Genomic DNA, 11,770 nt, shown 5'->3' with positions numbered 1-11,770 from the left:
GCACAGAGCTCACAGGGAGCTTGCAAGCACTCCTGACGCTGACTGATTCCTGTGCACTGTTCCCCCAGGATTAGCCACAAGTTCCTTATTTGGTCCGGGCTCCAGCAGACTCCCTGGCAGAAGGGATCTCATCTGCTGGGAGAATAGCTTGGATGGGTTTCTGCTGGTGCTGGGAGCATCCACCAGGACGGAAGGGAGGGAGCATGTTCACAGCAGAGCTAAAATCAGCCCATACTCTGGTGCTTCTGAAGGGGTCCTGTGGTTTTGCTGCAGCACAAAGCGCAGCAGTCACAGGTTGCCTCTCCTCATCACCCCCTGCAGGAGGTCCAGCCCTGCCCCATCCCAGGGATGTGTCTCTGGCCCCTGACACACACTGACTGAGCGGATGCTGCTTTGAGACACTCCCTGTGTGCTTATACCCTGAAGCAAGAGTCCTCTACAGAATGAGGCTTTGTTTGCTGCATGGGTTAGGTGGGGGGTGGGCAGGTAGTCTTGGGGACTCTGGGCTCCTGTGGCTTGCACTGCAAGCATTGTCAGAGATGGGGTCCAGGCCCTGGTCAGCCCTTGCTCTTCCCTCAAACAGCCCTTCCCATGGCTCTAACAAATCCAAGGCTCTTCCAAAACCTCTCTCCAGCTCATCCCTCTTTGCCTGACCCCCTCGGGCCTCCAGCCCTGACCCCTGCAGCATCCAAGCTTCAGAGTGACTAATCCCAGCAATTAGCCCCATTCCCTGCATTTATCTGCTTCCTGCCTTTGTCTCCCCCGACAGCCTCTCTGAGCAAATAAGCCACATTTTCCTGTCTCTGGCTCTCCCAGCAGCCTTTGTCCCGCGGAGCCTCTCCAAGCGGCGTGAGGAGGTTATTCTCACCCGACATGTATCCCTTCCGCCTGCTGTGATACAAACGGTGACCAAAATAAGCACCCAGTAGTGCTGAGGTCATCCCAGCCCCAGCAGCAGATGGAGGCAATAGGATTTGTTCTTTAAATTGAAGACTGATGCAGACCCAGGAGCATTTCATGCTAAAAGGGATTTTAGGGCTGAGCAATCTGGCTAAATGGGCACAGAGTGCTTGGGTTAGTTGAAAATTCAATGGGAAATAGTGGAACACATGGGTAGCATATCTGGGAGCTGCCTTCTCCACCCGGCCCGCTCTTTGGGACAGGCTGTGCATCCACAGGGGAGCTCAGTGGACCCGCTGAATTTTGGAGGGATGTAAGCACTCACATGTGTAGGCTTCACCAGGGTCCCATGCTAAATAGAGCAAATCAGGATGCTTTAGTTGAATTATTTTTTTCCTTTTTTTCCCCCTTTCCTGCTATTTTCTCCCCCCCCAGCCCCCCTTTAAGGATCCATCTCCCCTTAGAGTGAGCTTCAAAACCTCCCAGAATATTTCCCAAGTGAGGTATGGGCTGCTCTGCAGCAGCTCTAACCCTGCCAAGGGCTGTCTCCTTTGGCTTGGGCTTCTCGGCTGTTTTCACACTGATGTGGGTTTATATTCACCCAGGAGGTGTGTCCCATCCCCTCAGCAGCTGCGGTGCTTCAGTGCGTGAGCCCAGAAGGAGATCTCTCCTCTGTCCTGGGGGCTCTGTGGAGGGCAGGAAAAGGGGATCGGGCAGGAGCTGAGGGGATCTCAGACAACACCACACAGGACGCTGCATCAGAGGAGCTGCAGCTGCAGCACATCTGGCCCGGGGTGCAGCTCCCAGGGGGATGGCGCTCACCCCTCTGCAGCAGCTGCGGCAGCCTCCGAGCCAAGTAAACCCCTTCGCTGGCCCCGGACCGGGGAGCGGAGCCAGGGAAACACCGCAAGTCACGGGGAGGAAAGCGAATAAAAATCAGAGCGATTTGCGCCCGGATCTGTCCCCGGGCGCAGCGCCCGGCGCAGCTGCCGGGTACGGCGGGATCGGACGGGACGGGACAGGGCGGCCGGTGCCACCCCCGGGACAGCGACGCCTCCCGCCGCACGCGGGCTCAAGGGACAGGCGCGACAAGCGCGCCTGGACCGCCCCCCCCCGGCTGGCATTCGCTATAGGCGCATCCCAGCACCCGAAACCATCTTCCCGTCCCTTCTCCCCCTCACTCCCTGCCAGGGCGCATTCCCACCCGTCTCACTCCCGAGGCTCCAAGCCCCCCTCCCATCGCCCCCGGCAGGATCTGCAGGTGGAAGTGTTTTGAGCAGACGACCCGTGACTCGCCCTTTCCCAAACACTTTCTTTTCTCGTTCCAGTCATCCCACGCCTAGGCCCAACCCTGCCCTGGGCTTTCAGGGCTTGTGCAATGGGGGAAAGAAATATTGCTCCACTGTCCCTTCCTTGCCCAACATCTTCCCACCAAGGGGCTGCTTTCTTTCCTCATCCTTGTTTTCCCCCCTTTGGCAGACCTGGCAGGATGTGGTCTCAACGGGATGCCGGCAGCTCCTGAAGTGCAGCAGGAGGACGTGGCTGCAGCACCTGGACCCGCTGACCCCATGAGCTGGCCACTCTCTCAGCATTCCGCAGATTTCCCGGTTAGCCAGGGTTATTTTCTCCTCCAGGTGAGCTGCAATAACACAGCTGAAAGCAGCCCACAGGGTTTCTCCTGTCTGGGTCACCTGATGACTCAGAGCAAGTCCGTATTCCCAACTTGGAGGGACTGTGTGCCCAAGCAGCCCTCCAAAAACCCCCTCTCCCAGGGACACCATCACAGTCAGGATGAGGGGACATGGAGACCAGCCCTGCCAGGTGCTGGGTTGTGCCAGCTGCCACTTCTGCTTCTACCTACCAAATTAAATGAGGGTGTTTGGGCACGTTTAAGATGCCTGGTGCCTCTTCCCAGCAAAGAAACCCCATCATCCCAGGAGGAAAAGCAGGAGGGTATCACCAACTTGGGTGCTCCCCACCCCTGCACCCTGAGATCCCCTGGGTGCAGGACGCTGGGTTGCCTCCCTGACATGTTATCACATCATCTGGGCCACGGGAGCACCCCCTGACCATGTGGGGGAAGCTGTGAATCCCAAAATCCTGCTGTCTGGAAAGAGTGAAAGACGGAAAACCTGGTGGGGAAACCGGAGCTGGGAAAGACAATTGGGAAAGGACACCGGCGAGGTACAGGGGTTCCGGGGAAGTGGAGCAGGGCTGGGCTGGGTGATTGAGCGCTCCCGCCGAGGGAGGTCGGCTCTTCTCCACATGACCCTCCCAGCCTTGTTTGCTCGACATGCAAATATCCAGCAAGAGCTGCCAAAGCCACCGTTCCCGGAGGGCAGCATCCCTCCATCCGGCTCCCCAGCACGGCGCTGCCTGCCAAAACCCTCCCCGTCTAACGAGCTCTAAATCAGGTTATTGAGACACCGACACAAACACCTCCAAAGCGAGCACTGAGCTGGAGGAAGGTGAGAAAATTGCAGCACAGCCACCCCGAGCTGTGCTGCTGATGAAGAGCAGATGGACGCGGCTTCTTCAGGCAGCTGCGGGGCTTCGGGGAAAGCCGGGCTAGACCTTGGTGGTGAAGGAGGCACCCGCTCGCCACCACCCGGCTGGCAAGGAGAAGCTGCATGGGGTCAGTAAGAGTGTTGGAAAAAAAAAAAACCAACCCTTGAAATTCCTTGTGGATGCTTCAGTTTTTTCCAGCTCCTCATTTGTGTTCTGGCTTTTGTGGCGTGCTGCTTTTTCTTCCTCTTTGGGTTGTTTTTCTGCTGGTTTTTTTTCCCCTCTCTCCACCAGGAATGTGACCGGCAAGAAGAGGGTCACGTCGGAAGCATGACGAACAGGAGGGATTCGTCATGTGTAGCAATGAGACTTTCTTAAAGTCTTTTTCCCCTGCTCAAATAGCTGCAATTTATGTAAATGAACTAAAAGATGAGCTAAACAGGGACTCAGTGCATCCCACTGCCCACACTGGTTTCTCTCAGGGGAGATGAAGGAGGGAGATGAGTCTGAGATTATGCTCCAGGCTGAACACCTACCCCAGCCCCAAGCCTGTCTCTGCTGGGAACCCCCTCCGCATAGAAGAATGGTCACCATGGCCTGCCATACTCAGCGTCAGAGCTTCCAGCAATAGGGAAAGAGCTGGAACTAGGTGAAAACCATCCCTCAGCCACAGCCGTGCTGAGTGGCATCTCCCATGCACACACCTGGAGGCATGGCTGGACCAGGAGATGGTCCCAAAAAGCCTTCTCCCTCCCAGGCTTTCCTCATTGCCCTGGTACAGAGGGGTGTGAGGACAGGAACAGCAGTATCCCCTGGTCTTTTGGGGTTTCCATCCAGCTGGTGCAGCTGGGGCAGTACCCACCTCCAAAAGGGCTGGATTTTGTCACAATTCCTCCTCCTCCTCTCCCCAAGCAAGCCATTTCTGTTGAATTTGGCCTTCTAGCTTTGTTTGTCTGGCAGGCTGGTGGCTGTTGAAGGACTTCCCCACAGTGGAGAGGGAGCCCAGCACTTTGGTCTCTTCTCTATCAGAGCAGACTGGTGGTGACGTTCCATGTGTGGGAACCTGCAGTATCATCACTTCACAACAGCAGGTCCCTGGGACCCACCGTGCATGGGTGATGGGGAGCAAAATCCCCCAACGCCCTCAGTGCAGGAAGGAAAGCAAAGCCCAGGCATTTAATTTGGAGACAGCTCCTGTGGACAGAAGCAGCTTGCCTGGGATGGGTTTTTGGTTCAAATGGCAGGTTTCTGCTCTCAATAAGAAGGAGTGGAGATGCTCTGCCCATGTGTAAGCCCCAGCCTGGGTTGAGGACTGTCCTCCCAGCTACTGGTAGTTGGTAAATGAGCTCTCTGGTACTGCTGGGCTCTCCTTCCTAATCTTCACCCTGGGGAAAACCAGAGAGACCCCACCACATCCTCCCTCTGCTCAGCTGCTGGGATCAGCCCATAAAGAGGATCCCAGGGCTGAGAAAAGGAGTACATCCACCAGGGCACTGTCAGACTGCCTGCTTGCTGTCCCCAGCAGTCTCCCTCGCTCATCATCTGCAAGGAGCTGACAACAACCACACGTCCAGGGTGCTGGGCCTGCTAAAGGCGGCAGCGGGTGTGTTTTTGAGGCACTGACTGGGAGGATATTGTTTCTCTGGGCAGGCTGAATTTCTTCCTCCCAGGGCCCCAGGTAGGGACCAGTCACTGGGTTCTTGTTCAGCCCTAGTGAGGGCAGCACTTCCATGCTGCATGTGTGTAACCACTGCACCACGAGTTTTATCTCAATTTCTTTCAGAACTGGGGTTCTCATTGGCACAGAGCACCAGCCAAACACTCCCTGCCCTCTCTGCTGAAGAACTCACCAGCTCTATTCAGACAGCATGAGGAATGGAGCCCATCACTAAAACATGCTAGGGCTGATGCCTGGCCTCTTAGAGCTCCTTTCACACCCCTCTGTCATCTTGATACTTTCCTGTGCTTCTTGTACTCCTCCAGAGTAGTAAAAAGGGTCCTGAAAGCAGGCAACTATGGTTTCATGATTATTCATCATCACATGTGTACTGATAGCTGAGATATGCGTTGTGCTGTTGTGTTTCTGTGGCTAGAAAGGCCACTTCTTTTCCTGGAAGAAACTTCAGGGGTGTCGTGGTTTAAACCCAGCCACACAGCTCATGCACTCACTACACCCCTTGCTCCCCCAGCTCCCGGAGAGTTGGGAAGAAGAATCAAAAGAATGTAGCTCCCACAGGTTGAGATAAGAACAGTTTAATAACTAAGGCATAACACAAATCACTGCTGCTACCACCAATAATAATAATAATAATAATAATAATAATAATAATAATAATGATAAAGGAAATAACAAGTGAAGAGAATACAACACCTCACCAGCCACTGACCCATAACTCACCCCACCCTGCCCGACTGAGCACTGACCGATACCTCCTCCAACCCCCCAGAGCCGTAGCCCTTCCAGGCAACTCTCGGTTACATCCTGGGCATGACGTGCTCTTTGGCTAGCCTGGGTCAGGTGTCCTGTCTCTCCTTCCTCCCGGCCTCCCCTCCTCCCTGGCAGAGCATGAGGCTCAGAAAGTCCTTGGCCAGAGTAAACATTTAAGCAGTAACTACAAACATAGGTGCTATCAGCAACCGTTCCCAGGCCAAAAGTCAAAACACAGCACTGCACCAGCTACCAAGAAGGAGAAAACATGACTGCTACTGCTGAACCCAGGACAAGGGGCTTCATCTGGAATTTGCTTCCGGGATAGGGAAGTGCTGACAGGGCACGGAGGGGCTGGGAACCTTGTAATGGGATTCTCAGCAGGGTACCACTGCATGGCCAGCATGCTGGATAGGCTGCAGGTAGAAGTGGTGCCTAGTTAGGCTGAAGGCTCAGGCTCTGTACATCTTGAGAGATGTACAGAGGCATGGGCACCCCAAGGAGTGAGGGTGCTCTCTTGAGAGAGCATGGGGTGCTGGGCAGCAGTGAAACACCCCTGGGATAACTCTGTCCTTTCCTGCCCTCCCTACCCCTATGCAGGAGGTGATCTCAGCCCCGGTCCTGCACCCCATAACACTCCCAGGGGCTCAGTCCCAGGCCCTCTCTCTGTCACCCCGCTAAGGGCTCAGCCCAGATCCCCTTACCTGTAGCTGTACTCGAAGCTCAGCCCTGCCCCTCACCGGAGAAGTTCCTCTCCAGGTCCCAAACCTGTGTTTTGCCCCCGGGGTCTCAGATCCCGGGGACTCAGCCGTGTTCAGCGCACCCACCCCCCAGGAGCTCTACCCCGTCCCCCCGCCCAGGGACCCAGCTGCCACCCCCTTACCCGTACCCACCCCCTCGCAGGGCTCAGCCCCCTCACGGGGTTCCTCCCCTCCCGCAGTGCGGTTCTCCCGCTGTAGCAGATCGTGTCCCCCTCGCAACTGCCCTCCGACGGCCTGGGGAGGGCCGGGCGGCGGGAAGGGGCCGCCCCGGGGGCCGGGCCCTGCCGTGAAGCTCCGCACCGCCTCTCCCCTCCCTCTTTGCCTCCTTCCCTCCCTCTCTCCGGCGGAGGGGGCCGCCCGCCCTGCCGGGCCAGTCGCCGCCGGCAGCCGCGGCGCAGCCCGGTGCGGGATATCCCGATGGAGACGGAGGGTTACCGGTGCCGTAGCAGCCGGTACATCGAGAGCGGGCAGTCGGCTGTGCCCAGCTCGCTGCTGTTCGCTGCCGGGCTGTTGGGTAACGTGCTGGCCCTCCTTCTGCTGGGCCAGCACCGGCGGCGGTCCCGGTCCCCCGGCGGCCGCCCGCCGCGGGTCTCCGCGTTCTACGTGCTGGTGAGCGGGCTGGCGGTCACGGACCTGCTGGGCAAGTGCCTGATCAGCCCCATCGTGCTGGCAGCCTATGCGTACAACCGCAGCCTCAGCGAGCTGGGACCCGGCGGGCGCACCGAGGGCGAGCCGGGCGTCCTCTGCCAGCTCTTTGCCTTCCTCATGGCCTTCTTCGGGCTGGCCCCCACCCTGCTTCTGCTGGCTATGGCGCTGGAGTGTTGGCTCTCCCTGGGGCATCCCTACTTCTACCGACGGCACCTCACCCGGCGGCTGGGTGCCACACTGGGACTGGCAGCGGCAGGGCTCTGTGCCCTTTTCTGCGCCCTGCCACTGCTGGGCTTTGGGGTGCCCATGCAGTATTGCCCTGGCACATGGTGCTTCATCCGCATGGCTGGCAGTGGACCACGCCAGCTCGTCTTCCCTGTCCTCTATGCCAGCCTAATGGGCCTGTTGGTGCTGGCCATCGGCACCTGCAATATGAGCAGCATGTGGCACCTCTACAGCATGGCACGGCGGCAGCCCCGCCGTGGGACCCCTACCACCACCACTGCCCCGCACATGGAGGAGCTCGACCACCTCATACTGCTGGGGCTCATGACCATCCTCTTCACCATCTGCTCCTTGCCACTCATTGTAAGTTATCCCACCAGCTCCCTCCCCTGGAACAGCCCCCTGAACCACCCCATGCCCTGGGTTGTTGTTTTGGGCCCCCTGCATACCCACCTCCCCATCCCCAGGGGTTGGTCATTGCATTAAGCCCTTGGAAAATAATCCCTCTTTACCACCTCCCAAGGAGGTTGGGTTGTTGCTTTGGCCACCTTGGAATACTCCCCCATCTCCCCCTCTCCCACTTTCCCCCCCTCCCCCCCCCCCCCCCCCCCGACGGTAGGGGTCAGGTCACTGTCTGAAGCACCTTAGAATAACCCTCTCTCTAACCCTTTCCCCCTTCACTACCACTCAGTCTTGAGGGATCAGGTTCTTGATTTTGCCCTTTGGAATAAACCCTGGCACCATCATCTACTCCTGTGAATTCAGGGCAAAACTCTACCCCTTTCTAAATACTCTCTCACCATGTTATGGGGGTCAAGTTATTGCCTAAACCCCTTTGGAATAATCTTCCCATAAGCACCACTCAGTCCTGGGGGAATCAGGTCATTATTTCGGCCTCTTGGGATAAACCCTGGCACCATCACCCAGTCCCAGAGGTGCTGAGGAGAAATAATTGCTTTAGTCCCCCACAAATAACCCATCACTGCCCCCCTGTTCCCTACAGTCAGGCTTTAACACTCCTGGCACCACCCCACCCCAGCACCAGCATTCCTTTCTGGGAGGATGCTCTCCTCAATGCCCACCACCAGCACAACATCCTCCGTGGTTAATGTATTGCTTTAACCCCCATGGAATAATGCCCTATCACCACCACTCTGTGCCAGAGCTGTCGGGGGGAGGGGGGGTTGATGAGGGGGGGGAAGGTGTGTTGGATGATTACTTTGGCCTCCTCTGAGTGTCCCCCGCCCTGTTCCAGGGGTCTGGCTGTTGCCATAATGTCCATGGAATGCCCCACAGCATCACAATCCCATCCCAGGCTGGGAGGGGTTAATTCATTGCTTTAATCCCACTGTTATCACTACACCACCACAAAGATGTCCCTGTCCTGGGGACACTGATTAAACCTCCTTGGAATACCTGTTGCTCTCCACCTCCCCCATCATGGGGTCATTGTGTTTACCCACCCCTCCTTCTCCCCCGAATACCCAGCACCATGTCCCCAGGGGTTAGCTCATTACTTCAACCCCCACTAAAGAACACCCCCCCACACACACACACATACCCCCCATCAATACCACTCTGTCCCAGAGGTGTTGGAGGCCTCAGGTAATCACTTTGGCCCCATCTGAGTGTCCCCCATGCCACCCCAGGGATCTGGTCATTGCTTTAACCCTCTCCCTCTGACATCACCACCACCCTGCTCCTCTGGGATTGCCCCAGAGGTGTTGAAAATGTTGGGGGGTTGGTTCATTGCCTTAGCTCCTTGAAATAGTTCCCCCCTACCCCGTTCTTATTCCTAGAGAGGTTAATTCATTGTGTTAGACCCTCCAATCCCCCACTCCACCCCTTCTGTTCCAGACCCCTGGTCCTGGAGTTTCTGGGTAGATCCATCTCCTTTTGAACCACACTGGATTTCCTGACCTGGGGGAAATACGCCCTGAAATCCTCTCACTTCTTCCCCATAAATGGGGGTCTTTCTGGTAGAGTTGGAGATCCCCAGCATGACAGAGCCCTTGCTGCCCCCCTGCCAAGTGCCCCATGTCCCAGGGCTGGATCCTGCAGTACCACTGCCTTGCCATCACCCTCTGTAGCCAGAACTGGTGCTGCAGGGGGGGCTCTCCTGGAATCCGGATGGGGGCTGTGGGTGCTGCCACTGCCTTAGAAGAGAACTTCTGCTTCCTGTCCCCTCTATCATGCTCTGGGGCCACATCATGATGCACCAGCCACCAACAGCCCCTGCATGCCTAGGCTTATAGTGGTTTTATAATAACACTGACAAAAGCCCTGTGGTCCTCAAACAGCCAGAGCTGCTGGCTGGACCCAGAGGTGGAGGAAGGACCTTGACCCACCAGGGATCACCATCCAGCTATGGTCCAGCAGGGTTATCCAACAGATGCCTGGTGTGATACCCAGTGCAGGGAGGGCAATGCATGAGGGGTGCTCTTGGGGGCAGAGCAGCACCCACTGCTGCAGCCTCCAGAGATCAGATGCTTCTTTTACCTGTGAAACAACCCTGGTCACTAGGGCTACTTCTTCAGCTCTAACCTCCTGGCCCTGATGAGGACATGGTGCCCCAGTGCCATGACCATCCATGACCCAGCCTCAACTCCAGTTTCAGGGTCTGTAACCCACAGCATGTGCTGATTTGATGTATATAGAGGGGTTAAAACTTCCTTTGCTGCTCCCAGGGCAATATTTGTGCTCTCAGCTTTACCCCTGCAGTGAGATCTTAATCTTTCCCTGTTTCTTTGCTTGTTTGACAGATCCGGGCATACATGGGGGCCTTTGCTGCTGATTTCAATGAGAACGCAGACCTCAGCGCCCTACGGTTTCTGTCTGTGAACTCCATCGTGGACCCCTGGGTCTTCATCATCTTCCGCACCTCCGTCTTCCGCATGTTCATCCGCAGGGTTTGCAGAAGGCTGAATTCCCGAAAAGCCTCCCTGAAAGGGCCTGGACCAGGGGAGGATGGCCAGTTCTGTCCCCTGGGCTGGCGCAGGACAGACATCCCACAGCTCAGCTTCCCCTGAGCATGTGGGTCTTGTAGAAGCCATTGGCTGCTGGTGAGGATGAGGAGCGAGCCTTCAGTCCTGCACCCCACTCCGAAGCATCCTGAGGCAGCATAGGGCTGTTGCAGGTGGGGACAGCATCTAGCTTGCAGCAAGGGGTGGGTGTGAAGTGTTTCTGCCCCTCCCTGGGCTGCATTTCACCCCAGAGAGGAACTGGGGGGCTCCCAGGTACCTGTGGATATTTCCAAGCAGCAGCACTTTGTGAAGGGTTTGGGGAGCACCCGGCTCCAGGAGAGCAGGGTGTGTGACTTCAGGGCACTGGGGACACACAGGGAGGAGAGGGGTGTGTGTCCCCATCAAATAAAAGTGGTTCCGAGCCCTGCTCCATTGCCTTGTCCTGTGCATGATCCCCTTCCATGACAAGAGGAGGTTATCCAGGGCTGGTTCAGGTATCACAGACCTGAGCAGGGTGGGGTTATGAGGGAGACTTTTTTAGTATGGAGACTCAGAAACTTGACCAGAAGCTCGTGGCTGTGCCAAGAAGCTGGAGGACAGGGGAGGTGCTTTCCTGGGATGCCCATCATCCCTCCTTGGGATGCCCATTGTCCCTCCCAGGGATGTCCATCATCTGCCCTGTAACCCCATGCCCACCAAGCAGGGCTGTGGTTTCTCCACTGTGTCTTGCTCTTCTCTCAAAAATTGATTTTCTCCAAGTGCTAATGTTACATTTGTGTTGCTCAGATGCTACTTGTCCTGCTGTAATTGTTTTAATTTGGTATTTATGATGATCCTGAGCCCTAATAAGAGGAGTAATTGAGATAAGACAGAGCCTGGGATTGATAACCTCACCCTGCAAGCATGCCAACAAGAGATCGTTTTAATGAAAGATCCATTTCCGCTGAGCCACATACGTTAACTGGATTTAATATCTGCCACAAGTGAGCATTTAGGCCAAAAAAATTATGATCACCCAAGTCCCCATCTGCTTATTGTCCTTGGAGGAGACAGGGCAAATAATTCTCTCCGCCTATGTAGCCAATCCTTGCAAGGTGTAGTTATGTTCCTGCCATTTCTCATGTGATATTTACTCTTGGTGTCAAATGGATTCTGGTTTTTGAAGGAAGAAACTCATGCAAATCTACCTTGGGACTTTTTGGAGGTGACCTGGTTGGGTTGACTCTGGCTACTTGACCAGCCAGGCTCTCCCAGGCTAGAGCAAAGGGCAGACCTGTATTTAGGGGTATATTATGGGGCACGCAAGCTCGCCTTCAGGGTTTGCTAAAGAGAAAGAAATG

At 56.2% G+C, this 11,770-nt stretch overlaps 1 protein-coding gene across 1 annotated transcript; it reads left to right on the top strand.

The window, feature by feature from the left end:
* Positions 1-6,950: 6,950 nt before the first annotated feature.
* LOC101879085 (prostaglandin D2 receptor) lies at positions 6,951-10,860 on the top strand. The gene is made up of 2 exons (XM_005152459.2): positions 6,951-7,830; positions 10,230-10,860. Exons 1-2 carry the CDS (start codon positions 7,012-7,014, stop codon positions 10,494-10,496), a joined length of 1,086 nt encoding a protein of 361 aa, XP_005152516.1. The 5' UTR covers positions 6,951-7,011; the 3' UTR covers positions 10,497-10,860.
* The last annotated feature ends 910 nt before the right edge of the window (positions 10,861-11,770 follow it).

Source organism: Melopsittacus undulatus, chromosome 4 (genome assembly GCF_012275295.1).
Source record: "Melopsittacus undulatus isolate bMelUnd1 chromosome 4, bMelUnd1.mat.Z, whole genome shotgun sequence".
Taxonomy (NCBI): domain Eukaryota; kingdom Metazoa; phylum Chordata; class Aves; order Psittaciformes; family Psittaculidae; genus Melopsittacus; species Melopsittacus undulatus.
This window is presented reverse-complemented; position numbering and strand designations above follow the sequence as displayed.